General features: G+C 39.9%; 5 protein-coding genes across 10 annotated transcripts; 3 read left to right on the plus strand and 2 right to left on the minus strand.

The window, feature by feature from the left end:
* Positions 1-1,076: 1,076 nt before the first annotated feature.
* Positions 1,077-6,535, minus strand: LOC117645247 (zinc finger protein 1 homolog). Of its 4 annotated transcripts, XM_034385303.1 has the most exons (11): positions 6,396-6,535; positions 5,942-6,104; positions 5,191-5,257; positions 4,637-4,717; positions 4,199-4,372; positions 3,827-3,991; positions 3,606-3,743; positions 3,276-3,504; positions 3,103-3,186; positions 2,916-2,999; positions 1,077-2,832 (listed from the first exon to the last, which is right to left on the minus strand). In XM_034385303.1, the coding sequence occupies exons 3-11, from the start codon at positions 5,230-5,232 to the stop codon at positions 2,105-2,107; spliced, it is 1,725 nt and encodes a 574-aa protein (XP_034241194.1). In that variant the 5' UTR covers positions 5,233-5,257; positions 5,942-6,104; positions 6,396-6,535; the 3' UTR covers positions 1,077-2,104. The 4 variants fall into 4 exon arrangements, with proteins under 4 accessions (XP_034241194.1, XP_034241192.1, XP_034241196.1 ...); XM_034385301.1 differs by lacking the exons at positions 5,942-6,104; positions 6,396-6,535 and adding an exon at positions 5,660-5,933; XM_034385305.1 differs by lacking the exons at positions 4,637-4,717; positions 6,396-6,535 and having other exon boundaries at positions 5,942-6,096.
* Positions 6,044-14,487, plus strand: LOC117645243 (E3 ubiquitin-protein ligase UBR2). Of its 2 annotated transcripts, XM_034385297.1 has the most exons (8): positions 6,044-6,173; positions 6,286-6,453; positions 7,391-11,394; positions 11,469-12,070; positions 12,157-12,364; positions 12,480-12,722; positions 12,822-13,088; positions 13,191-14,487. In XM_034385297.1, the coding sequence occupies exons 3-8, from the start codon at positions 7,453-7,455 to the stop codon at positions 13,416-13,418; spliced, it is 5,490 nt and encodes a 1,829-aa protein (XP_034241188.1). In that variant the 5' UTR covers positions 6,044-6,173; positions 6,286-6,453; positions 7,391-7,452; the 3' UTR covers positions 13,419-14,487. The 2 variants fall into 2 exon arrangements, with proteins under 2 accessions (XP_034241188.1, XP_034241187.1); XM_034385296.1 differs by lacking the exons at positions 6,044-6,173; positions 6,286-6,453 and adding an exon at positions 6,669-6,808 and having other exon boundaries at positions 13,191-13,418.
* A 355-nt stretch (positions 14,488-14,842) lies between these two features.
* LOC117645255 (protein cramped-like) lies at positions 14,843-21,999 on the minus strand. The gene is given in 18 exon segments (XM_034385312.1): positions 14,843-16,749; positions 16,830-16,931; positions 17,066-17,157; positions 17,241-17,727; positions 17,808-17,945; positions 18,027-18,191; positions 18,274-18,366; positions 18,455-18,670; positions 18,756-19,003; positions 19,100-19,329; positions 19,454-19,555; positions 19,557-19,738; positions 19,818-20,172; positions 20,260-20,401; positions 20,404-20,592; positions 20,595-20,630; positions 20,723-21,021; positions 21,382-21,999. Coding segments are annotated over 17 exon segments (3,183 nt in total). The 5' UTR covers position 21,021; positions 21,382-21,999; the 3' UTR covers positions 14,843-16,641.
* Positions 22,000-22,170: 171 nt separating this feature from the next.
* LOC117645254 (DNA repair protein complementing XP-A cells homolog) lies at positions 22,171-24,167 on the plus strand. The gene is made up of 6 exons (XM_034385311.1): positions 22,171-22,456; positions 22,543-22,657; positions 22,775-22,899; positions 22,994-23,159; positions 23,235-23,352; positions 23,429-24,167. The coding sequence occupies exons 1-6, from the start codon at positions 22,314-22,316 to the stop codon at positions 23,581-23,583; spliced, it is 822 nt and encodes a 273-aa protein (XP_034241202.1). The 5' UTR covers positions 22,171-22,313; the 3' UTR covers positions 23,584-24,167.
* Positions 24,168-24,534: 367 nt separating this feature from the next.
* On the plus strand, positions 24,535-26,920 carry LOC117645252 (ATP synthase subunit gamma, mitochondrial). 2 transcript variants are annotated; one of them, XM_034385309.1, is made up of 6 exons: positions 24,535-24,691; positions 25,483-25,660; positions 25,772-25,968; positions 26,047-26,184; positions 26,259-26,479; positions 26,563-26,920. In XM_034385309.1, exons 1-6 carry the CDS (start codon positions 24,651-24,653, stop codon positions 26,661-26,663), a joined length of 876 nt encoding a protein of 291 aa, XP_034241200.1. In that variant the 5' UTR covers positions 24,535-24,650; the 3' UTR covers positions 26,664-26,920. The 2 variants fall into 2 exon arrangements, with proteins under 2 accessions (XP_034241200.1, XP_034241201.1); XM_034385310.1 differs by lacking the exon at positions 24,535-24,691 and adding an exon at positions 24,917-25,068.
* Positions 26,921-26,944: the final 24 nt, after the last annotated feature.

Here is a 26,944-nt window from a genome sequence, read left to right on the forward strand (position 1 = left end):
TGATATGGTCAATTTGTATATCTCTGTTTCTGTTCTATTTGTCTGTTGATCTGTTGTTGTTAATAATAATAGTAATAGTTTAAGTAGTTACCATGCCTACTATACTTCTTGCATACGTACATGCTTCAAATGAACATCAATCAATTGTAGATTTATTTATTGCTACTCACTGCAACTCGAAGTGTATAGCGAGTTAAAACTTTTATCAAATAGTAATTTTTAATGACTTTGTAAATACTGTACATTACTGTATAATTGAATCTGCATGGTACTATATTTGACTTTTTAATGTGTAAGTAGTCAAGTGTGATAAAGCGACATGAATTGGTGTGAACTTGATCAATGAGATATTCAGTTCGGTGTGTGATTTGTGTTTTGAAGTTTCCAGTGGAGTATTGGAATGTGTTCATTTTTTTCAGTGTTCATGGATTTTGCAGGCTGATGATATTTGTGATACTAGACAATCTTTCATTTCCATTGTCTCAAACTCTCTTGAACTGATTGTCCCATGATTTTACTCAATTTGCCATATAGTTATTGGGGCATTGCCTCTTAATTTTGGTTTGCACATGAATAGGTTTATATGTTAATTGATTGCCATTGGTGTGATGTGTACCGTGTAAATAATAGCTGTTGATGTGAAAATGGCCATAGGCGACTAATTCTGACTAATTCTAACTATTGTGGCTTCTTTGTACTGTTAGTATCAATGATTTGTTATCACTACATTCACCCTGTTGTCTTCGGTATGAAGCTTTTGTCTTTAAAAGACCTGCTGGTATCCTCATCTTCTAGAAACTGTTCAAGTTTGCTCTAAATTATTTCTGTCCCCAAGAGCTAAGCTCCACTAAGTGTTATTTGTGGTTTCCCCAGTGCTATTTCTTGCTGTTCCCTGTCATCACAGTCCTTCACCTGTGACATGGTCTGTGTTACCAGAATGAGGTAGCTGTTGGAGGCTGGAATCCTTGTAGACAATATAAGACTGTCTATAGAATTGATTCTTCGGATTAAATTTGTCCTCCAGTATCAAGTGCATATGATATACAAGACATAGGGTGTTATTTACGATGTATCACAACTTTTTATAAATATATTTCTTACCCATGAGACTATGCTGTTTATTGTGTATTCTTGTGTTTCACTCTCCACATAAGAAGGAGAAAATTAATGTTACAAGTTATACTTATGTGATATTATTATTCAAGTTTCCCTACTCGAAGGATAGGGATGTGAAAGACAATGGCCAAGACAAAACAAAAAAAAAAAAAGAACAACCATATGAAGTTTACCATGAATATTACTTTCGATGAATGAAACCCCACATACAGTCAACACAAAGGATAAGTACCCACTGATTGTAACAAGAACTATGGATTTGAGAACAGAATATAGGTAGCGCCTCTCATTGCAAAATTAATTCACAAAACAAAGAAAGGAATTCATCTTGCCTACATGGTTAATGATTTACTTATTTTTTTGACTAGGAAAAATGACCTATCTTTTGGTTTATACTGAAGGGCCAATCTCAAAGGCTGTCTCCACAGGACATTCTTAATCAAACATTGATTTCACACACAAAGTCCTTTTCAAGCGGAGGGCAAACCCTACATAAATAAACTCTGGTTTCTTTAACAGGCAACTTAGCATGATAATTTCTGCAGCAAGCTACAGATAGAGTTGATCGTTTACAAATAATAACTAAGAGCACAAGAATGGGGGGAAATAGTGGTCAAGACCAAGCAACTAATTAACAAACTAACAAATTAACTGTATCAGACCATAACTTATAGTTATAAACTAATCTACCTACTACTCATCCAACAATCTTTCAGTCACCTTACCATACATGCAATTAACCATTTTTCATGAAAAGCATTGACATTGTCAGTTTTGATAAATGAATAGGTAACAGGTACATAGCCAGCTAAATGTACCTTGACATTGCACAAGAATTGGCACTTTTAGTTTTTATCATGATGGTAACTTAATCACTTGATTAAATCAATGTACTTAATAATAAATAAAGTACACAATAGTCAGACCATTGTGTCCAAGCTGCTCTTCAATCAATCAAAATAAGAGGGAAAGGGAAGAAACAAGAACTTCAATCGTCAGGCAAAATGGAAACAGTGACAGAACTGGTCATTTCATCTTCACTGCATTGAGACATATCATCTAAATATTGCTGGTCATCATCATCCAGACCTTGCTTAAGCTCCATGTCGTCCATTTGGGGGATATGAACTTCAATGAGTTCGGGTAAGTCATCTTGCTGATGTAACACATTGGGTTCAAGAAGACGAACTACCTTCATATGTTCTTCAACATCTTGACCATCATCAAGTTCCATAGAAACAACTTTGACCTTCTGAACATCTGTCTTCCGTTCCATCAATTCCCCGGTAGTCTTGTTAATAGTGACAGGATTATTGGCAGGAGGTCCGCAGTCTTTTGAATGAGCTTTACCAGCACAACAATTAGGATACATCTGATGAGAATGCATTTTCTGTTGATGTTTCTCCAGAGAAACTTTGGCAACAAAAGCTTTGCGGCAAAGAAAGCAAGGGAAAGCCTTCTCTTGGTGGTGGGTGGCTTCATGTTTTTGCAAGTTAGTCTTTTGCCCAAACGCACGCCAACATTGACTGCAGGAGTAGGGCTTGATGCCTGTGTGAATTCGTTCATGACGGTCCAAGTTGGCTTGTTGGGCAAAAGTTCGACTACAAAAACGGCAACTGAAAGGCCTTTCTCCTGTGTGCAATCTCACATGCTTCACTAGATTGGCTTGTTGTGAAAAGCCCTTTTCACAAACTTCACACTTGTACGGGCGCTCACCTATATCATGATAACAGATAACAATTACATTACAGTCCAAGACAAAATATCACATCACTGATCATTTAATTTTAATATTTTACCTGTATGCGTCATGTTGTGTGTTAACAAGTTGGCCCTCTGAGCAAATGATTTGTCACAAAGATCACATTTGTATGGACGAACACCTGCAATACCGCACAATTACATTAAAATAGTAACAATTATCATGTTGTCCTCAGTCATTGCATATATCCGTCAAAAGAAAAGTAAAGCAATAGGATTTCTTACCAGTATGCAGTGTAATGTGAGTCATGAGATTAGAACGTTGTGCAAAAGTCTTTTCACACTGTGTGCACTTAAAGGGACGTTCCCCTAAACAAACATTAAATGAAACGAATTTAGTAACTTTCACAGACCAAAGCCGGGAGGAAATTTAAATTTAAGGAAAGATGGTGGCTTACCAGTATGAATCTTTTCATGCTTTGATAAATTGCCCTGCTGAGTAAAGCATTTCTGACAGATTCGGCACTGGAAAGGGCGTTCGCCTGTATGGGTACGCATGTGCTTCCATAAATTAGGCTGCTGAGTGAAAGCTTTCTGACAAACATTGCATTGAAATGGACGCTCTCCAGTATGAATGCGATAGTGAGTTTGCAGGTTAACTTGCTGCGAAAATGTCTTAAAACACTCCTACATGGATCATAACAAATGGAGGAAAACATGTTTTAAAAAAAGAGGTCAACCATACAGAAATACACACTCAGTAAAAATTTACTTGGTGATGAATATACCTTGCATTCAAACTTTGCTTTCCGTAGAGAAGGATTAGCAGGTCCTCTATTAGTAACTGACGATGAGGCTGGAAGTACCTTGATTGAACTCTTGTTAGCTCGTGCGGGAATGTATTGAATACCTCCAATAGTAACATTCTGCAACAACAACAATGTCGATCAAAGTTATCCATGATAAATAGAAAAGAACAGGCATAAATTTCATTTAAACTAAACCGTACTTTGTTGGGAGCAAGGAATGTTGTCACAATGGGCAACTGGTTGGGTTGATCAATACTAATGGCATCTGAAGATTCGATTTCCTCTGATCCAGCATCCACATCAATTTCCACTATCCCCTCCGGCAGCGCTTCACATGAAATGTCTTTATCGGGAAACACAATGACCTACAGAGAAATATAAGCATTATTAAATAAAATGTAGGCAAAATATATTCACAACAAAAAATTTTTTTTGATTTTTGAGCTTTGTGCACAAAACCTGATAAAAAGACTAGCACATGTCATGCCAACAAATGGCAAAGTTCTACATCAAACACCTTGTGAAGCCTAAGCCCTTAAAAATTTAGAAAGAAAAAATCAAGTGACACCCACCTCTTCTCCAATGTCTACAGGCTGTATATTTCCATGGTTTGGGAGGCAGGTTGGGTCAGTCACAGCTTTCAGTTGTCCATCAGCACCAATCGTGACAACTGGAAGGTACTGGCCCGAAGTCCCAGAACCATCCATGATGTAGTGATAAATTGGTTCATTTTTAATGGCAATACTCTGCAGAATTAAAATAATTAATTATCTATTAAATAAGACAATGCTGATTAATGAATAGGGATAGACATAATAAGTACAAAGTAACAATCAAAAGGCATGGACTTGCTAGCATGCAAAAGCATGAATAAGAGAACACAGATACAAACACAAGAATTTTTTTTTTAAAATGGCAACTTAGCCAAAAAAAAAAAAGCCCAGTGCAGAGTCTCAAACCAGATGATTCAGGTAAAGAACATAGAAAATAATGCCCCCCATCCTACCTACCGAAACAGAATAATGTGTATCATTCTCAGAAATATCTTGTTGTAGCCAACAGGAATCATTGGTGTCTGACTCTACTAAATTCTGCCAATATTTCAAGAGAAAGAAAAAAAAACAAAATTAGTTAAAAACAATGTACAAAAGCCAAAATTAATGTCAAGAATGGGACAGATGATTGTCTAATGATAATTTGAGAGTTGAGACAAGAAAGATCTATTCACAAAAACAAGAAACCGCATTATAGTTTAAGAAAAGGCATATGGGACTTCTGAAGGTTTGATAGGATGAGACCAGCTTTGTTCAAAAATCAAAACAAAATCGAAGATAATAAGATAAGGCAACAACAGCGGTGTGATTTAAACAAAGTGGGCTCACAAGACATGCACATTAAAAAAGCGGGGGATTCAATTTAATTGTTCCAACAAACAGCTATGTGCAAAGGCAGAGGATATAACACACACAGGGTACAGCATGTTACTGAACAGACTGGGTGCTCATACAAAAAATATTTTACAGCAACGAAAGAGAAACAATCAAATGATGGTAAGGCAACTCACCGATACTTTGAATAACTGTCGTGAATCTCCATTATCCGACATCTTTAATCTCAAGAGGTGTATAAGCCTGTAAGGAAGAAATCAATTTAGAGCATTACTTTCGATTTCATATGTTATGCAAGGAAGACGAGATACTAAATGAGTGAAGGAGAGGCAGAGGATGAGGCACTCCACTGCGAGCTGAGCCGAAGACAATTAAGAGGTTAACTTATTGAAAATTGAAACATCGCAACTCAAGAATGTAAAAATTAATGACTGGAATAAGTTAATATTTATGGCGACAAAATTATAAACATTGGACAAAATAGAAGAACCAAACCAAACCTCCAAGGATTAGAGTTAGATCACTTTAAAGAAAAACAGGAGTTCGACCTCTAGGGACTAAGAAGGCGACAAAGTGAACTAAGATGAAGATAAAATGACCAGATTCAAATCATGACACCAAATTAACTCAACACTACAGACTCACAACAAGGGCAGAAATGTTCCCTTCCTCGGTACGTCACGTCAAAACACGCGAAGTCGCACAACTTTCCAGCACAATTTGACCCAAGCGAAGGGCCGCGGACGACGCAGGCACAACAACGACGCGCATGGCGAAGCTCAACGACTTTGGTTATTCAAAGCGAGAGAACTAACGCAAATATTGTTTCTGAACACAAGACAAACTCTTGCAGACGCAGACAACTTAATATTTTGAATTTGTCTTTTTCTTTTCCTTCTTTCTCTGAAAAAGAAGGAAAATACTTACTTCGAAAAGAAGAAGCCACGGACGGAAGAACATCGACCAATCAGATCGTCAAAATCCGACCGGATATGACCGCATGCCCACCGCCTCTCACATTTGAAGCATCTCTGCCAAATAGCAATAGCAATAACTTTTCAAACGCTGTTTTCTGCTAAAATTATACGTCCTGTCAACATACGAAACACAATTTGACTTAAGATAGTTTGACGCCGTTAGACCGCTGAACATAATCATGGTAACGCCTTACGCCCTGAGGAAAGACTTTCCTCTATAATCTTCCTTGTGATTCATGATAAAGGATGCGGACGATCGTGATCCAAGACATTTCCTCATTGCACCGTCCGCAGGTTGCTGCGCTGAATCCCGTCTAAAACAGCTGGTAATTCTTACCTGAGATTTCGCCATTTGGCAAAGGACAATGGGAATTTGTACCTTTACGCTGTACTAAGTGGCGCACCTATTGATTTCGCTGCGACTGCTGATCGTCTGACGGTTCCTTGGCGGTGCAGGTCAAGGTATGTTGATCAGAATGCATGGTGCCGAGCCTTTCAGTGCAACATTAGGCCTACTGAATCTGCGTTGCTTTTACTTAAAAATAGATCAGGATCGTCTCCAACATTTGTCCCGTGCGCACTTCTGACTGTCACTCTTGTGCCGCTGACATTTTCAAGTGCTTGGAGCGCTTTCTGGCTCGGACGAATCCTTTTCACCATCACCCCCTTGCCCTGTGGGTGGGGGTGTGTGGAGGCAAGGAAGAAGCAGATGGAGTTGTCATGGTCGCTTTAGGCAACACAGCAACTTGAAGGAATAGGCCTGCTGAGTTCGTGCTGTCAGCTTATACTCTTCTGTGCAGCCTTCGTTTTTATCAACGTAGGTTTTCCCTTGATATCATTATCACAGAAGTAAGTGATGCAGCACATAGCAAGCTCTTCCTGGTTGCCAGAGGGGAGCCTGGGCAGCCTAGTCAAGTGAGAGTGCAGTCTATGTTATGACAGTCATGTGCCCTTATTTAGATCTTTCAAGTTTTACTCATTTGCCTTCCAGTTACTTTGCGGCAGGTCACTTGTTTGCCATTGAATCCAGCAAACTTTGGTATCTTAAGTCAGATTCTGGCTCCCATTGTTCCCATTGTATGTAACGAGAGGTGCCCATAAGTGACAAAGAGATGAAAGCAATATTCACCCATTTTTTTTTCATCCATTTTGAATGGATTTTTTGAATGTTTCTGTGGATGGATTTCAGAAAAGCCACATTTTCATTTGCTGGAAGATTGTTTTCTTTTGTGTGTGTGTACGTTTGTGTGTGCGGTTCTTTTTCTATTGTTCTTTAGATTTTGGTAAATACTTGGCTGTTTCAAAAGAACATTTTTTGTGTGTCACAAACACGATGTTACCTTGCATTTTTAAATAGAATAATCGATAGCTGTTTCATTTTTACTTTTATTTGTTTCAGATAAGACGCCCTCACAAGTTTTCAAGAACTCTATTGAACTATCAGGAGCCCTTCAAGTCATCATGAGTGATATGGAATCACTAGCCGAAGACCCCGAAGACATGGAAGAACCTGCAAAGCCTGAGGAACATCCTTTGGAAGATGTAAATCACCATGTTAACAACTTACTTCAACTGATACAAAGTGGTCAACCTGTGGCTCCAGCAATTCGATCTTTGTGGAGAGAATGTGTCCCTCAAGTTTTCCAGTTGGAAAAGGGTGAAAATGATGTTCCTCAATGGCCTTATAATGCTCTTGAAAAAGTTCTATTTGAAATCTTGGAGAGGTTCATGTGTGGTGGGAGTGAGCTGAAATGTATGATGGATCGCCTTACAGCACCACCATTGTGTGGACGCACTCTGAAGATGGGGGAACCAGCCTACTCTTGTAGAGAGTGTGGTACAGACCCCACCTGCGTGTTGTGTGCATTTTGTTTTAAGAACTCAATCCATCAGCATCATAAATACAAGATGCACACCTCGTTAGGAAATGGGCGTTGTGATTGTGGTGATGTGGAGGCTTGGTCCTCTGGACCTTATTGTGACACGCACCAAGAGACGAGGCTGAAGCATGATAATGACAGCAGCGTGTTTCCTGAGGATGTTGCCCTGAGAGCTCGCACCGTCTTTGAAATCGCTCTTTCCTATGCATTTGAGCTTCTGACTCACAAGCATTCGCTTAGCTTGCCTTCTGATTTAAAATCTGAAGATGGGCCTCTTCACATGGATTTTAAGGATACATACTGCGTAGTGCTGTACAATGATGAAAGCCACACATTTGAACAAGTTTTTGAAGCAATGCAAAAAGTTATGCATGATGTCTACAGAGAATTGGTGAATAGAGTTGACCGTGAAGGTCGTGCAGTCATCAAAGTGTGCAGTTTTCAGCAATGCACGGAAATAAAGAGTGAAGTAGAAAAAGTCACATCTAGGCAAAATACTCAGCCACTGAAGGTCCAAGTCCTGCATGTGGATGTAGTTGCACATCAAATTTTTGCCCTGAAGCTCTTGGACTGGATGGAAGGAATTGTTCAAACATCTGCCGGGTTCCGAAAAGAATTTGCGAGTGTTTTTTTGATGAACAGCCCCACCTCATCGATTGCCGAGAGAGTGCTCATGGATGATGCCAATATGTGGATAGCTGCTCGCCTCGCTTGGCACCGTTTGATCATGGCTGGATTGCTGATTGAGTATGACATCAAAAAGTCATTTGCTAAAATCTTCACGAAGAGATATGGTTATGTAACCAAGGAATACATAAGAGACGACCATGATCGCAGAGTATCGGTTCTGTCATTGTCTGTTCAACTCTATACTTTGCCCACAGTAGCACACTACCTTGTTTCTGATGAACGGGCACTTCTTATTCTCTGGAACACAATTGCATCTGAGTTTAATTCTAAAATCAAAGATAACAAGAAGTTCGCTTTTGAGCGCCATTCACTGTCCCTTCTTGGTAGGCGAATAGATCCTTTCTACAGGATTTTGGAAACTTTCTATGACATCAAGTATCTTTTAATTGTTGAGCCCAAAGAGTGGACTGATGATTTGAGACGTGGATTCTTAGAGGGGTTAAATACGATGCTTCAACTGATGGTTCATATGCAAGAAATGGAACCTGTCAAGAGACAAATCGGGCAACATGTTGAGTATGAACAAGAATATGAAACTGGATTTGCATTGCATAAGAGTATGGCACAAATATATCCGTTCGTTGTGGATTGGTGTGCAACTGACAGAGTTGTTCTGATAAAAGCATATCGTATGGTGCTAGCAAAATTGATTGAATGCTCTCCCATGGACTCACAACCTGAAAGACAAGTGATTGAACTGGCCAACCATAGTGCATCTTGTATTGTTTACGATCCAGGTGTGGAGCCTGTTTCAATATACCTTCCACTGAGCCGATTACTTGCAGGGCTTCACTTGGCCCTGGATAGTCATGGTTTATCATTTGACAGCCCAGAGCTTCAACGAGCAAATCAACCTAAGCCCACTCCTCACCTGCTGCTTGAGCCAGTTCTTCGATTGCAGGTGATGATTGCTCAAGTTTGGGCTGGGATGTGGAGACGCAATGGCTTCTCAATTCTTACACAAGTGGCCAAGTACCGCAGTCCCTCAAATCGAAATGAGATGCAAGACCGAGATATCTGTTTAATCCAGATCTGTGCTTCATTGATTGAGAGCAATGAATTTCTCATTATATTATTGCACAAATTCAACCTAATGAAGTGGGCTGACCCTAACTTTTTGGATACCCGAGATCCAGATACTCTAGGAAATGTAACAAGAATAGTTGAAGAGTTTTTAGGGCTTCTGGTTGTTATTGTGAGTGAAAGGTATACTCCAGGTGTTGGCATGGTCACTGAAGATGACCAGATGAAGAAAGAAATAATACAGCTGTTGTGTGCTGGTCCACTCTCTCATTCAGAGCTTTACAGAGCTTTCCCCTTTGGTCACAAACACCTGCAAGAAGCTCGGATTGAAGCTGTCATAGATGAAGTGGCTGATTTTAAGCGGCCTAACAACAAAGTGGGGCTTTATGAGCTGAAAGAAAACCACTATGCAGACTGCAATGTGTTCTTCTATCATTATGATGCTGAAGACAGGAGTCATGCTGAAGAAATTTTGAGGAAAAAGAACAAAGAGAAGAATGGTGTGGACTGTTGTCCACCCCCCAGACTTCCTGAGCTGTGCCCTCCCTTTAAAATGTTATTGAATCTGCTTCAGTGTGATGTCATGTTGCACATACTCAAATTAATATTGGAACGATCTGTCCACATTGGTGCTCAACACTCATCAGAGCTTCAACTTCACATGGCTCTTCACCTCATTGGCTATGCTTTGCAAGAGCAGGAACAGGATCCTGATGGCTTCTTAAAGTTTACCGACAAAGCAAGCAGTTGGAATATTGAGCGTTTGTTAGAAGACCTGCTGAACTGTGCTTCACTTGAAACGCTGAAAGATTTGATCAAGTGGGTCCTTACAAAGTATCGCTCCGTCAAGGAAGGCAGTCCTACATCTGCTGATGTCATTTCACCATCACCTGAGGCACAAGCTCAACAACTTGCCAACAAGGACAAAGAATGGAGAGCCAAAATGGCTGCAGAAAAGAGGGCTAGGGTCATGGCTCAAATGACTGCTATGCAGAAGAGTTTCATGAAAGAAAATGCTAGCCTGTTCCAAACAGAAAAGGAAGAGGAGGGTGATGTACAGGAAGACATGGATACCGTGGAAGTCAGCGAGCAGCCACCTGTAGCTGTTGGTCCAAACCAGAGTCCTATACAAGCTCAACAGGAGCATTACATTTGCATTCTTTGCCAAGAAGAGCAGGTGGTTTCATGTACGGGGCCTGCTCTGGTTTTAGCTGCTTACGTGCAAAGATCTGTTGTGATGTCTAGGAAGTCAGATGATGATTATACACCCGCACATGGACTGGTTCTATCATCTTGCCTAGGACCCGCCGCTTATGCAAGTTCTTGTGGTCATGTTATGCACGCCTCTTGTTGGAAGCAGTACTATGATAATGTCCAAGCCAAAGAAAGTCGCCGCCCATACCGCCTAAGACAGCCTGCTAGTTTTGACATCGAGAAGAAGGAATTCCTTTGCCCTCTCTGTAACTGTTTGAGCAATTCAGTGTTGCCTCTTGTCCCACAAATTCCTCTAGTTTATCCAGGTGGAAAGCTTGACATAAATGGTGTTGATAGTATTTCCTTCAAATCATGGCTGTTGGATCTGAGGAGGTGTCCCCTTGCCCAACAAAATCAGGTTAACAAAGGCGAGAAGAAACTCATGGACTCACTAAATCCGAATAAACCCGCGGTTGGCGCGGATGTTGCGGTAAAACCTCCTGAGTCAGCCTCCTCTGCTGCTCCAGAAGCCGCAAAGAATCCAGAAGCAGCATCTTCTTCAGAAACTCCTCGTAGCCAACCAAGACAACGAGAAGTTAGAAGAGAGTCTGACGAGGTAAATTGAAACTTTCTACCTTGTTTTGTATTATTTGTAGGTATGTTTTATAGGACTCTTGTTTTTGTTTTCAGGAAAGCGACTCATCATCATCTCACTCTGATGCTGAAGCCAAGAGTGCTAAAAGGCAACAGATGCATTCAGTGTCATTACCTTCTACTAGTGCTACTAGCGTTCCTTCGAACCCTCCTGCAGTCATCATGTCTGATGACTTAATCAACATGATGATGCGATTTACCGAATGCATTTGTATATCAAATGACTCTGATGCAAATGAGCCAGACATGATGCCTCTTCAAGCCTGGCAGTGCTGTGGATACACAATCCATGCATTAGAAATATTACTTCGAGATGAAGGAAAGCCTCTTCTGGGCCAATTATCATTACGCCAGCATGACTGTCTCAAAGGTTTAGTCCGTATGATGGCCCTCTTAACTACAGCAGCAAACAAACCAACAGCATCAAGCACACATGCACACATGATCTTCGCCCTTTTGGTCAACCATGATCCTGATCAAAGTTGTATTCTTGACTTGGATAGCTTTGGAGTGATGGTTCCTTTAGTTTTCCTTTTAGCTAAATGCCCAGTTCCTTCGGGTGGAGGGTATGAAATTTACTCCTTACGGCTTGGCCTGTTTATGGAGGTTATGAAATGCATTCTTGGCATTTGTCACGAGTAAGTAGTTGTTCTTGATAGAACATGTTCGACTTCATGATATTTTACAAGCAAGTTATAAAACGTTTGCTTTTTCTGTTTCCTAGGACGTTAAAGGGTCGTTTAGTAACGGATCATTGGGATGACCGGGACCTAGTAGAAACAATGGATGTGGATGAGGAGGAAGGTGCAAAAGGAGAGCCTTCACTCAATGGAGATCATCTTACTTTCACAAGAGACTTCTTAGACCTGATGGCCAATCAGCTCAATATGCCACTTTGTTCATTGCCTCATCCTAAAATTGTTTGGGAAAAGGTGTGTTTTCAATCACAATTTACAAAAAAAAAAAGTCTTGCCTATAAGCCTGACTTGTAAAATTTTTCACTCACTTTTTTTAATTTGATAACAAAATTATTTTTATCTTTTTCAGATTAAAGAACACTGCCAGCCTTTCTTAAGATGCTGTGTTCTATTTTTCCACTTCCTTACAACCATACCTCCCCGAGAGGCCCTGCTTTATCATGGAGGAGACACGTTTGAGAACATGTGCGCCTATCTTGGCTTGAGTGGGAGCTGGAGGACTCTCCTCTTTGATGGTGTTATGCAAGCCCTAGCTAAACATTGGACAAACCATCCGAGGGTGCAAGCACTTCTCAAAAAAGATCACTCTAGGGTACTTATCTTTTCAAAATTGAATTATATCGTCACTTTACTTCTCAATTATCCAATTTATAGATTTGGCTTACTGATTTGTTTGTTATTTTCTCCCTAGGTATTCACTTCACCACTAGAAATTAATCGTCTTGTTCCACTTCCTGGCGATTATAGTGAGCTCCTATGTTCAGTATTAGAATTTTACTGTCATGACCGAGTGGAATCTCGGTGCCCAACTATGTGTTTGATTTGTGGTCAAATGTTGTGTTCACAAACATCCTGCTGCATGCATAAAATTTTGGGCACTCAAGTTGGTTCATGCACATTTCATGCACTTAATTGTGGAGCAGGCTGTGGACTCTTTTTGCAAGTTCGGAGGTGTCAAGTTAGTATTCATTTTTATGATTCCTGGTCTTCTTCTTTTTTTTTTTTTTTTTTTCAATCACCTCTTTGAAGTATATTTTATAATTTTGTATGTTTCCTCCAGGTGCTTGTGCTAGCAATACCAAATCGGGGGACATTCATGACGCCACCATATGTTGACGACTATGGTGAAACTGACCAGGGCCTTAGGAGAGGCAACCGTCTACAACTGTCTCCTGAATTATACAAAGAACTAGAGCATATGTGGCTATCACATGGTGTTCGTGAGTTCATTTCGAGATCAATGGACAAGGGAGCTCCTCCGATTGCAGGACCGTGGCATGAACTCTGAATACCAGAACAAAGTGGGATCACATGGGTGGAGAAGCAGTCTGCCTTCCTGATGCAAAGGGCACAACCATTCTGGTAACAATCAACATCCTGGCTTGCAATGCACTTGTTAGATTTTTGAATGTAAGTTTAACTTTACCGTCTTGATGAATTAGAGTGTTAATGGGTCAGTCAGTTATCACTATACTCATAATTTTAATCTGATGATACTCATTTGGGTGAAATTGTCACCCTGCTATTTGTATCTGTAGACTGAGTATTTATGAGATGCACTTCGTGTGGTTCTTTATCTCTAAGAAATAATTTGTTTCTGTTAAGCAATAGGCAAATAAAGCAATATGTGTTGATGTCTCCTTTGTTCACAGTGAACTTTTAATAGAAAGAATAGTTCTATGCTGGCAGTTTCTTGTTTCTATTAATTTATGAAATCTTATGCCGTTTTGTCATTCAAGAAAGACCCCCTCCCCATATAATGAAGACTAGTTTCAAATTTGAGTACTCTGTGGGCCTCTACGTTAATCAATTCTAAGGAAATATAAGGCAACATACCTTTCACTATTCTGAGTTGCCTGACAATGAAATTTTGTAAAGACTTGTTCGTTTGCCTTTCAGACGGCTCTCTCAGTGGGCTCTCTTCTTATTCTTGTTTTTTACCAAAGTGTTTTTCAAGTTCTATCGACAACTTTGGAATATTTGCTATTAGATAACATCAGTTTGTGACTTATGTTGCTTACAATTTTTTCTACCGAATGTAGAGTGCTTTCACTCTTTTTTTTGTGAGATTGTTGGCCTGAAAAAGGATACTTACAGGTTTGGTCTAAAGCATTTGGAGGGGCTTCCTATTCTATTCCGCTGTACACTCTGCACTAGTCAGGGATTGTAATAACCTTTTACCTGGATCTATGTTGGGAGGTTAGCTGAATTGGTTTTGTTTCATAGAATGTTCTTCTAGCTGACCAACTCTTGTATAATATTATCTGAGATGTGCACCTTACATATTTAAAATAAACTTCTTTTGTACATTTTAGATCTTTCAATTATGATGAGAAATTATATCTTTGTTGATGTTACTAGTGATTTTTTTTTCTTTTTCTAATTATTGTCTATTTTTGGATGAATGTAGGGAAGTGAACTCTAGCCTTACTCTATGTTGCCTTGACACAGAAGCAGCTTTTCTATCTTCTTAACTTAATAAGTAATCCTGTGTATGTGTGGAAGGATCATCACTCGTTTGAATTTTTATTATGACTACCATTTGGTTTGAAACTTAGTAATAAAGTTTATTAATGTCTCATTTCAGGTATGAGTTCTTATTCAATATTCAGACTCCTCTTCCATGCAAACAACCCTATTCTGTCAACCGACTCAGAAAATAAATAACTATTTGGTGAGATATAGGAAATGGGGATAAGTAAGTCACAAAAATGTGATCATTGTTTTTTTTTAATAATATGAGCCAACTTCAAAATGTGACCAGTACAGTCATGTCATCCAATACCATCCATATGGTGCTACACATCTATTAATTTCAAAACATTCTACTCAAATCATATCACTTCTTGCATATCACTTTGTCATCTTAACAGCACTAGTAAAGAAATTAAACACCAATAACAGCACTCTCCAGCAGAATGCAGCGTAAGCACCTGCATTTCACACTTGTGATTATTTGTGACTTTCACTAAACTGATGTAAATATCCCATTGATTACCAATTCTAAGTATATGTAGTTGAACCAGTGCCAACAGCATCAAAACAGGCATGTGTAAAACTAAATTAAAATGCTTAACAGACATCATAGCACAAGTTGTAACATAAGAATTGTACACATAACAGCAGCTTTTTTCAACATCCAAAATACTACTCTTAAACCCTAAGTCAAAGTACACATTCATTAAACATACAGATTGTTACTTTTCGTTTTTCAAAAAATTGGGTTTTCTTTGTTTGTTTGTTAGTAACTCACAAAGTTCTGGTCCACCTCCAATCAAGCCAGTCATTGTCAGTGAGAAACTGTAGAAGCTTATGAAAACAAATCTTTGACAGCTTAAAAGGAACATGCTACTGACTCACTCATGTGCCTTAGTCTATGGTATGTCCTAACAAAAAGGAGAAACAATTTGTGCACTGAGATAGCAGTAAAACCAATTTGTATCAAACATGCATTTGTTTCAAACCCACCAGTATAGAATTGCTACTTTGGCCCCTCTAAAGTCCTACGTGATAATAGGTTTTGTTGACTATCAATGAGAACATGGCAAAATTTGAAATGCAAATTTCCACACCATTAAAGTGAAAGAATGGCAAGATTGAGCTCAATACTGAGCTCAATTTTGAAATGTTTTCTTAAAAAGTGCTTATCTGGCAAAGACAAACCAAAACCAAATAGTAAACACTATACTATTTAAGAATCCTGCCCATCATGATCATTAGCAAATTCGCACACAATATCACAGATGTGGTGAAGTCACAAGTTCTCAGCAAAAAGTCTTCCTCAAAACAGAATCATACATACTGTACATTCTACGTAAAAGAATATGTAAACAAATCAAACAGGTACTAGAATTACTTCCTTAAGTATAATTCTGATCTGCTACAGTCCGAGTACTCACTCTAACAACCTAACATTTGCTCCAAACACCTGTACAAACTAATAAATAATGAACCAAGACCTTCTATTGGAGAATATCCAACCTGTGGTTTCTTTCACCAACACACAATATGTATTAAAGACAACAAAACATCAGAAAACACCAATAATTTTGATCATATTGGTTTAGAAAAAAGAAAAAAAATAAGAAGGAGAAAGTCGATTATATAACTAAAACAGCACAAGATTAGTTTTAAAAAATATTGGGGGAAAAAACTAGTTTTTTTAAAATTAATTGAGATGGCCACACTAATAATAGTTAAAACTTACAAAAAAGAGAAAAAAAAAACAGGGAAGTTATTGTCACTTTCAAACACTATACACTAAAATTCAAGATGTTGGTCTTGAGAGATTTCTCAAAAGTATGCAAGACATTTAGAAGTATTGATGGAACTTTCGCATCAAAATGTTATTCTATATTTGGTCATCTTTCAATAAAAGGAGTAGGTACAGACCAAACAAAGAGGTTTTCAGTAATGGTAGAAAAAAGGCACCAACACATCTGGGGAAAAGGGAGGACAGACAAGGTTGGGAAGCTTTCGGACTTGACTAGACTGTATACTCCATAGCATATTCAGCTTTTGCCTCCTCCATCAGATGCCATTTGAGCAGCAAGATCAGCAAACTTGGCAACATAATCAAAACTGTTCTCAGTCATAAGGCATTGCATGTGTGTTTCCACCTACAAGGTAAAAATAAGACTAGTTACTTTGAGAGACAAGAAAAGCTTCATTTTAAAGTGGAGATGAAAGTTAGACTTACATCAGATGCTATTGAGGTTTGTTCAGTATTGCCTTGTAATGGCTCCGAAGTTGACTTCATCGGGGATTCCAAATGTCCCAAGAAACTGCTCAGAGAAAAATCCTGCCAAGAAAAGAAAAGGGTAAATGAAATTATCTAACTTACTAATGAACCCAAAAGCTTAGTTATAAAATTGGTCAAACAGAGAAGTAGAAAACCACACAATGAGGAAAAAAGGAATAAGACAAAGTATGTACCTCTGAGTTGAGCCACTGGTTCTCATCTTCCTTCAGCATAGTAGCAGGACTGGGTGGCGGTGGAGATGACACTCCTGTACTTGACAACAACCCTGTGGAACAAGAAATAGGGTTTTTTTCTGAATATTTCAACAAATGATATGCAAGAGGCTTACAGGAAAAAACGAGTGCCTACCAGTGAAGTTTGTCTCCATTATTGGGCTGGATGTAAGGCCTAGCTCACTAGGCAGAGACAGATCCAGAAGGCTTGAAATACTTGGTGGAGAGTTCACAGGAGTATCTAGTGTGGGAGGGAAGAGATCCTGGACAAGATGGCGGGATTGGTGCTCATTGTCTTCTTTGATCACAATTGGTTTTTCTAGGAACAGAACAGAACAGATTATTGACAATCAAGTGACAAACACAGAGTACATAAATGAAACAAGAAACTCACCATCACACAAATTAGGCATAGAAATCTCAATGTCTGCTCCTGAAGAGTTAGGTTTGCAAGTTGATGAAACAATAGTCTTGGAGGATGAGGTTTGAATAGTTTGGGCTTCAGAAATTTTATGAGCAAACTGTGGCATTGGTGATTGCAGAATATTTGGTGAACTTGTAGGAGTAAAGTTAAGAATGCTGGGAGACTGAGCGATGGGATGAAATCTCCCATCATTGGAGTACTTTGATTCATCACCTGCAAAGCAACATTTAAACAATCAAACATCAATGAGTTATGTCAAATAACAAATGGGAAATTTACAATAACAACACATACCTGAAAAGTGACAACTGAAGTCTGCGGAGCTTTAGGTAGCAGAGGCAGCATTCTGGGCACAACAACATTCTTCTTCACCGAAACTGGCCTACCTCGCCTGTTGCAACCTCTGGGTCGGAATTTCTGAAAGCAGTACAATTATAATTGATGGCAAGGTAAGTCTAAATGATGTGAATACAGAGAGCACAAGATAAGATAAATTACATCTAATTGGGCCTTGAATGCGTCAGCAGTTCCAGGTCTGGGAGGCGGCTTGAAATGAGGCGAGGGCATCAAAGGTCTTCGGAATGGACCATCATTCGTAGAAGGTGGACTTATTTTCACAACTCCATTAGGAATTTCAAGTGGAATTTCAGTTTTGATTATTTTCTGAAAAATACAATTAACCCACTGAACAATTGCACTCCTTTAATAGTGTCATCAGGAATCTAATCTAATCTGCTAAACTTACATCAACCTCAGTGTTCACACGCAATGGCCGAGCAACTTTCGCTTTAGGTACAGTTGATTTTGGGGTGCCATTGCAGACATGGCCACAGGGACACTGGAAACCGAGGGAAATGAATAAGAACATTGTACTACTGCAAAGTAACTTAAAAAATTGTAAAAATTTAAAAATAATGTTGCCTTACCTTGGCTTGAGAGCTATACATTTTGGATATTGACAATAGTTTTTGAAGGGCTTGGCTGAGTTGATTGTTAGGGGCCTTTGGAGGAGGTGAATTGGATAGTTCCTGTGAAGAGGGTCCCTCAGAAAGTGTAGCAGATGAGGACGAGGTTTCTTTGCTAGCTGTATCCTGCCTCTCCTCCCACCAATACTCCATTTTAATTTTGGAATCTGCACCAAACTGAAAGAAATACAAATGCACAAAAAGATGATGGACGACTGAGCATAAGAGAGGGCTGATTTCTCCATGAAGTAGTTTTACTCACCATCAGATACAGCTCACCGATCGTAATAGCATTTGCAGAGTCTCTAGTCCACCCCGCACGTACTCTTTTGATGATTTCCTCATTTGACTCCGCTGCTGGGCTTCGCAACGTAGATGGTTGTTGGTTGCCGCTTGCATGACCATTGTCTAGAGAACTACCTCCAGTAGGCACATTAATATTATCATCTTTATGCTGCATGATCTTACTGCTCGAAGTTCCTACATCTCCATTGGCTTTGTCTCCATGACCTGAGTGGTCCGCAACGAAACATAATAGAAAATATTACTCTTGACATTGGCAACACGTTGAAAAAAATGTTTGAAAAGAATTTTGATGTTAGGCACCTGAGTCTGCACTGTTGCTGCTGGGATCCAAACTAATGCCACTTCCAAACAAGCGAAAAGCACAAGACGGTTTAGCATCTTCATTCTCAGAAGGGGTGAAAATACCCGACTGAGAACCATCCTTTGATTTTTCGGGTGAGGAATCAAGTTGCGGCTGAGGTAAAAGTAGCTCTTTTTTCTTCTCACTAGAGCTGTCATTGCGCTGGCGTTTTGTTCCTCTTCTTCCACACCTGAAATTTATAACTTGTATATAACAATACCTCAAGACTTGTGAGAGATCAGCTCAGGGTAAGAAGGAACAATACATTTCCAGGGGAGGGACATGGACAACGCTACCCAGAGCCTTAGCCTTACCCTTTAGTGCTGGCATGTAACATGGAATTGAAGAGTTGTTCAGCACCATGATTTCCTAATCTTCCTTCATGAGAGTTGAGGCTTAAGCGACTGCTTGTAAATATCGCTTAGGTTTATAGTAATTGGCATTATAGTGGAATCAGATTTAGGAGCAAATCGTAAAACATATTGTTTTTGAACTTCGTTCTTTATGTTTGGGCTTTTAGATGTGTTGGTAGAGTCTGTATTTCCACGTTTTCCATCATTGGGAACCAACACATTTGAGGCTCCCGCATCCACATTTACCTGAAACATCAAAAAGTTTAATGAAAGTGAACAAAATGCAAATAGATGTTGAGGTCAAGTATTTGTAATATCAACTTACATTCAATGACAGAGTCTCATTGATACACTCCATATTGGCAGTCACCTCATTAAGTTGAGACTGAAGACGCTCACAGTGTTTGAGTGAGTGTGGCTGCCATCGCTGCTCAAGGAAACTAAGAAGACTTGACAAACGCCTTTGTAGAGGAAGCAGAGTTTGAACCCTAGGATTTTGGGCTGTTGCTTGGACTCGAGCCCATGCTTCATTTGTTCTGGGTCTAAGTTCAACAGTAACTCTAGTCGGGAGCTTCAAATCTTCTGCTAGGTCTTCCTGTTGGTTTAGCTTGCGCAAAGCTCGACAAATGGGGGTTTTGACTCTTATTCCTTTGCCTCTCACTCGAATGGTAGTGAAGCCCCTAAAATTAAGACAAAACATTCCGCATGTAACAATAACCTAAACCACAACTGAAGAGGTGAATCACAAAGCAGAACAAGCTGCTAACCTGTAAATTAGTTCATTAAGTTTCAAGCTAGTTTTCTCCGACACACTTCCAATTTTCTTTCGTAACTCTCCAAAGTTAATAAGTCCATACAATTCTTGAGTTGCTTTCTTCACTTCTTCAGGAAAGCGCAAATGTTTGGATATTTGTGCCATGTTCTATAATAGAAATGTCTTATCTGCTCTTTGTTCTTAACTGTGTGTTCTGTAATATTTTTACGCTTTGCTTTGGCCTCAAAATATCTTTGAATAGCATCAAAGTCCTTTCCAAATTCATTTAAAGCTTCAAAGAAGGTGTTCTTGTCCTCCTGAGGCCACAGCTCAAAGGGTCTTCTCTTGGTTTAACATCAAGCTTGTCTTCCTCCTTAGGAACATCTGCAAGCAAAAAGTTTGATGGTTTAGAAATGTAACACAAAATTGAGTTAAAGATAGCTATTGACTTGTTTTACTTGAGAACAGAGTCATACCTTTTCTTTCAGGTGGAGTCTGATTAGCAATAACGTCCAATCGCATTTTCTTTGACACACGTGCGCTAGTGCGAAGCTGAACTGAACTATTCTTGTCTCCATTTTCCAATTCTTGACTTTGCACAACGGAGCCAAGAACTTCTGGTGGATCTTGGGCAACAGCAGCTTGGTCCACAGGAGGCACAGATGGAATACTTGACACAAGTTCTCCATTTTCACTCTCTGGCAAAATGGAGCATGCATCACTGACAGTGATGGGCCCAGTGCTACTGTTGTCATTTGCTGGACAAGCACTCATCCTGAAAACAAACAAACGCAGAAAAATGTTTAGACTCCACATCAAAAGTACTTGGCAAAAGTAGATCAGCAACCTAGAACGATCTGTGGTCAAAAAGGTTACAACTCTGATTTTTTTACGACTTCATTTGATTGTGATATGCAATAGAGACTAACAACCCACAACCCTTCAAAAAAATAGAAAGGCCATGATTTAATCCGCGTACACGATGCAAGTTTCATAGCCGAGGCGATAACAATTGCAAACAACGATGCCGTAAAGACATGACAGCAAGATCTAAGCATCAGCAATGCTGGCAATGCATGTAGGCAGGGGGATAAACAAACAGCATCTCAAACCACAAATTCATAACCACACTTACCCCGAGCTGATAGCAGCCTCTGCGCCTCTAAATCATGATAAAAATCATGAGTGGACTTTAACATAGCGCTGTTTCAAGAGAAGAGCGGCGAAAAATAATTCATCTTTTATTCGCCATATCGTGCGAAAATCTGGCATCAACTATCCAACATGTCTTCTCGCCCCCGAGCGGCCGAACGCGAAGCTAATAATAACTTCTTGCACCGCAACTAGCACACTGATCGTTAAGCCTGAGGCCACAGGCGGAAATAGGAACAGGACACGTATTTTTAGGGTGATCCAAGACTGGAAAAGGCGATTCAAGTGACTGTTTTCCGTGGAAACGAAATCAAAGTCGACTGACTGCGGCGTTCAGGCGTCGAGTCGAGTCGGGCACATTGTTCACGAGCACCCGCTAAACTCCTAGCACCACACCGACAGAAACACCCAAACACCTCGATGGGTGATGGCAACAACTGGGAAACCTGACTTTTAATGGGAGAGATAAATAATAAGGAACAATAACCAATAACGAGGAGCACGAACTTAAATGTTTACAACCCAATAAAAACTGGAGTTCCATTGAATGACCAACATGATAGACCGGTTGTTTACTAGGTCAAATTTGACTATTAAAAACAACTTAACGAGTTGAAGGGTCTATTTAAATTGGTCAGTGGGAATATTTCCAATCGAGTCTATGTGATGCAATCGGCCATCATGATCAAGACAACAAGATAAACAGTTCTGAAAATTAGGTTTGGTGTGGGCGAGGTTTGTGATATTGACAGCACCGCCTTGCAGCAAACAGGGAAGAACCACTTGCAAATGACAGATTGAGGTTAGAGATCTTCACAGTTCGTTCATTTGCTCATTGCATCAAGATTGCATTGCTCGATAAGCACGGAGTTTAGGACACAACGGCATTAAAGAATTTTCCCTTGATCGTAGAAAATGTCTGAGGAAGGTGAGGTGGATGTCAAACCAGATGTCAGCAACACTTTAACTCCTGCTCAACTAGCCATGATAGAGCGAAACAGGCAGAGAGCTATAGAGATTAGAAGGGCAAAATTAATGCCTCACCCCTATGCAAAAGTGTAAGTGCTTGTATGATATGAGCCTTTCATACATATCTTTTTTTTCAATGAAGCGTTGCATCATTTAGTCGTTAACTCATTTACAGAGATAAAGGTACTGCGGAGAAAACCGTAGTTCGCTCCAAGAGCACTAAGGTCATTGATACTGGCGGTGGTTTCTTGCTTGAGGAAACTGATGATCCTGATCAGAATAAAGAGACTGTAAGTAACCATGCTGTTGGTGATTCATGTGCATGTTTACATTGGAGAACTGTTCAGAATCCTCGTTTATGAAGTTTCATCAGTAATTTCGTATATTTTGTCTCATTTGTGTTTCAGGCAATTGTAAAAGAGCCGGGTCCCATTTTGCCTCCTGATTGCCCTGTATGTGAGGAGTGTCAACAAGAGTTTTCTGACTCCTGGTTACTAAAATCTTTCGACCATTCTGTGTGTGACGGATGCAGGTATGGTTAAACCAAGTAGAACTTTTGTTTGAGCCTATCAACAGTAGATAGAGTTTGGGCCATTGAATGGTGTTTATCTTATGTTACTTTTCAGGGACAATGATGATAAGCATGCACTCATCACAAAAACTGATGCCAAAACAGAGTATCTCCTGAAGGATTGTGATCTTGACAAGAGAGAGCCCATATTGAAATATATTGTCAGGAAGAATCCTCATAATCCACGTTGGGGCGACATGAAACTTTATCTTCATGTGCAGGTAATGTGAGAAAAATAAATATCACTGTTGAATTTGAAGTAGTTTGGGGATCTATGACATTTTTATTGATTGCAGATTGAAAAGCGTGCGTTGGAAGTATGGAAATCGGAGGAAGCACTTCTGGAATACAAAGAAATGAGGGAGGAGAAGCGAAATGCATCCAAGGTCAAAAAATACAACAAACAACTGAAAGGTAATTAGAAATTTAGGGTATTGTCATTAATTTCAAATTTTAAACCAGATATAATTTATCAGTATTATTTTTCCAGCTCTTCGAATGAATGTTCGTAGTAGTCTGTACGACCGCACTTCAGCTGCTGCCCATACTCATACATTTGGACCAGAATCATACAATGAAGAAGACGATAATTACACTCGTACTTGTTCTACATGTCAATTTGTTGATGTCTTTGAGAAGATGTAGGCACAACCATTTTTGATAGAGCAGGTGTGCTTTTTCTCACATGATAAATTTTCTTAATTTTTCCCCTTCGTTTTGTAAAGCATTTGGCCTGAGCCCTGTAAGGTATTGTACAAATCTGCGTTGTGATATTTTCTCTAGGTGTAGGTTTTTGGAACTGTCCAAATAGTAGTATTATGTAACTCTGAATTTATAAAAATATCTGTATCTCTTCAAGGAGTTACGTATCTCGCTAAATTAATGTTCACTTAGTGTAAGGTTTTTAATAACATTTTACATGTTTTTACCATTTATTTATATCTTCTGAAGTTTGTGGACATGCGGGTTCCTTCATTCTCTTGTTGTATCTGATCATTAATCTCTATTTAGGCATAATATGATATGTTATCTGATCAGAACTACATAGAAAATGAAATTTGTAAGCATGAGCGTAATGTTTTTTTTTTCTATCTTTTTAAATCTTATGTTAATTTTTTTATTTTGTTTTTGGGTGTTTGTATGTGTGTCCTCATACGAACTTTTAGTACTAGCATCAGCCCTGTGAAATGTACTCTTACATGAAATACAAAGCATGTTCTTTGGCAAGACAGTGAAATTTTCATTGTGCCCTCCATCATCGTACCAAACACAGAGTTTTCAGGAGCCGGATCTTTTTTAATTCATTCAAGTACTTATAATCAACTCAGCTCTTGGAGCCAGCAATAGAACAAATCTGGTCTCATCGATTCAGTGAAACGATGTGACCCAAGTGGCGCAGCCGGTCAAATTTGCCGCTTCGTCGGAACTGCCAGCCAACTAACAACCAAGAAATTAATAAAAGTATGATGTTTCTCATCATCTCTAGGACTAGCTTCTACGTCCGCCTATTTTCGCTGCCTGGTTCAATCCTCCAAGTGTCCTCGCATTATCTTAGTTGTTACCTCGGAATGCTTCGCGTCTTCAGTGTTGGGAGTTGGCACGTCTGAACTTGTGCCCCGAGCTGTTACCGCGTGCACAGCAGGCGCAGGGCGTATTATAGAGGTGTTCGGTCTGCTCCCTCTCCATCCGACATTATAGCAGAAGGGTCAATCATGAACAACTTCGGTCGAGTTTTGGCCGCTGTGCCATCATGGTATGTCAAAATTGCCGTCGATTTGCGTACCGAATCTCCAGGGGTTGTCGCGTGTGTTGATTTAGCGGCCGTCAGCGCTAGTTTTGCCGTTTGTCCTTCTCAGGGCCAGCAGCTCGCCAAGTTGCTAAGCTAGGCTATCTTCGCTAGCCGACCGCTTTCGTTCGCGGATTTGCCTGTGACACTCTCATTCATTCACTGTGAATCAAGCAGCTAATGGAGTTGAACTTCCAAGTGCAAATGTCGTTATTGTTGTGTAGTGACTTTCAATAAGTGGTCGGGTTCGCACTTGTCTTGGTGCCACTGTCTCCACTGAGTGACCTGACCTCTGTCCGGGAGGATTTGCTCGTTATGTTCTTCCGGCTCGTAAATCAGTGGAGGTGACCACAATTAATTGGTTCCGTCTTATTTTATTTTCTGTTGCTTTTTACCTTTTGCCTTTAGCCGGTCAATTGTGACGCTTATTGTTCCTGTTAAGGTTAGGGTAATCCCAGTAGGGTTAAGGGTGAACGGGTGTTTTCTCTATTCCCGTGGTGGAATGACGTTAATTCTATGCAAGCCTACTCTTGACGTGAAATTTTTAAAACCGGGAGCTGTTTTCTGACACTCATCGTATTTTTTTTGTATCGGCTGTCAAACTCATTCAAATGCAGTTGCCTTCGGGACGTACACTTTGGCCGAAAGTTGGTTGTAAATCCTTGTCAAGTGACTTGTTTCGTATATGCATGTTAATTCACTGCAGTGTGTCTTTATCTGTTGGAATTGTCGTAACAGTGGATTGCTTATTTTCACAGCGTGGCTCAGCAGCAACAGGCCCGTGGAATGGCCACACTGAAGGCCATTTCCATCCGCCTCAAGTCCGTCAAAAACATTCAGAAGATCACCCAGTCCATGAAGATGGTGTCTGCTGCCAAGTATGCCCGAGCTGAGCGAGACTTGAAGCAGGCCCGCCCTTACGGAGAGGGTGCTGCTGTAAGTACACTCTCGAATGCTTCCTTCATAAACCCAAATTGCATTCCAGACCATTTTTATGCCATTGTCAGCTTTTTTGTGAATTCTGATTTCATTTTGTTCTGACTACAGGCCTTCTATGAACGAGCTGAGGTTACCTCAACAGAAGAGAAGCCATCAAAACTTTTAATAGCCGTTACCTCCGACCGTGGTTTGTGCGGTGCTGTGCACACTGGTGTTGCCCGTCAAATCCGTAACGAGCTGGCCACCGATGATGGCTCAACCAAGGTGGTCTGCATTGGTGACAAGTCTCGCGCTATTCTTCAGAGGTCTGTTTTTTTCCCCATAGATATTTGCTCTTGTTATATTTATAAGTTGCGTTTTCAATTGTCTCTCATGTTATCCAGGCTGTACGGCAAGCATCTGTTGTTGGTTGCCAATGAAGTCGGCAGGAAACCACCATCTTTCCTGGATGCTGCCAGGATTGCCACAGAGATCGCTAAGCTGGATTTCACCAGTGGCAAGATTATCTTCAACAAATTCAAGTGTGTTTTGATCCAAATTCATTTTAATAATTAGTAGTCTTGCGAACGATTTTACATTTTATTTTTATTTTCAGGTCTGTGGTGTCATACCAGGTGTCAGACCTGCCTCTGTTCAGCTTGGATTCTGTGTCTAAGGCACCCAAAATCACGACTTATGATTCTTTGGACGATGATGTCATCAAGAGCTACATGGAATTCTCCCTGGCCTCCATGCTCTATTACGCCATGAAGGAGGGTGCTTGCTCTGAGCAGTCCTCTCGTATGACAGCCATGGACAACGCCAGCAAGAACGCCGGTAAGTTGCCTCAGCTACATATTCTTTCATTGTGTTCTGAACGTGTTTGTAGAGAAAGTCTAATCCTTGATTTGGTGCATCAGGTGAGATGATTGAGAAGCTGACTCTTACATTCAACCGAACTCGCCAGGCCGTCATTACCAGGGAACTTATTGAAATTATTTCTGGTGCCTCAGCTTTGTAAATCAATTTCATTGAACCTTAAAGTAGTGAATGCCTCTACGGCTTCATCAATGCTAGCGGGCAACAACACTGTCAGTGTAATTGACCCAGATTTTATAAAAAGCTCATCTGTGTACCACTTTTTTTTAACTTCACATAAAACAATCAATCTTATGCTGTGCATAAGTGATGCATTTGGTTCTCTGGGAAATGTCACTAGCTCTGATCCATGTACAAACTTTCTAAAGCTATTATCATGAATAAAGAGGATTCATGGAACAATGTACTCTGCCTCTTTTACTG

This window comes from Thrips palmi, unplaced genomic scaffold (assembly GCF_012932325.1).
Source record: "Thrips palmi isolate BJ-2018 unplaced genomic scaffold, TpBJ-2018v1 HiC_scaffold_18, whole genome shotgun sequence".
In the NCBI taxonomy this organism is placed as follows: Eukaryota; Metazoa; Arthropoda; class Insecta; order Thysanoptera; family Thripidae; genus Thrips; species Thrips palmi.

Coding starts and splice junctions, on each gene's coding strand:
- LOC117645247 (XM_034385303.1), bottom strand. CDS start 5,232: ATGTCGGATAATGGAGATTCACGACAGTTATTCAAAGTATCG. Junction 3,992..4,198: donor CTGTAGACATTGGAGAAGAG/GTGGGTGTCACT, acceptor ATTTCTCTGTAG/GTCATTGTGTTTCCCGATAA. Junction 3,744..3,826: donor CATTCCTTGCTCCCAACAAA/GTACGGTTTAGT, acceptor TTGTTGTTGCAG/AATGTTACTATTGGAGGTAT.
- LOC117645243 (XM_034385297.1), top strand. CDS start 7,453: ATGAGTGATATGGAATCACTAGCCGAAGACCCCGAAGACATGGAAGAA. Junction 12,365..12,479: donor CTAAAATTGTTTGGGAAAAG/GTGTGTTTTCAA, acceptor TATCTTTTTCAG/ATTAAAGAACACTGCCAGCC. Junction 13,089..13,190: donor TGCAAGTTCGGAGGTGTCAA/GTTAGTATTCAT, acceptor TGTTTCCTCCAG/GTGCTTGTGCTAGCAATACC.
- LOC117645254 (XM_034385311.1), top strand. CDS start 22,314: ATGTCTGAGGAAGGTGAGGTGGATGTCAAACCAGATGTCAGCAACACT. Junction 22,457..22,542: donor CCTCACCCCTATGCAAAAGT/GTAAGTGCTTGT, acceptor ACTCATTTACAG/AGATAAAGGTACTGCGGAGA. Junction 23,353..23,428: donor ATACAACAAACAACTGAAAG/GTAATTAGAAAT, acceptor TTATTTTTCCAG/CTCTTCGAATGAATGTTCGT.
- LOC117645252 (XM_034385309.1), top strand. CDS start 24,651: ATGAACAACTTCGGTCGAGTTTTGGCCGCTGTGCCATCATG. Junction 26,185..26,258: donor ATTATCTTCAACAAATTCAA/GTGTGTTTTGAT, acceptor TTTTATTTTCAG/GTCTGTGGTGTCATACCAGG. Junction 26,480..26,562: donor CAACGCCAGCAAGAACGCCG/GTAAGTTGCCTC, acceptor TTGGTGCATCAG/GTGAGATGATTGAGAAGCTG.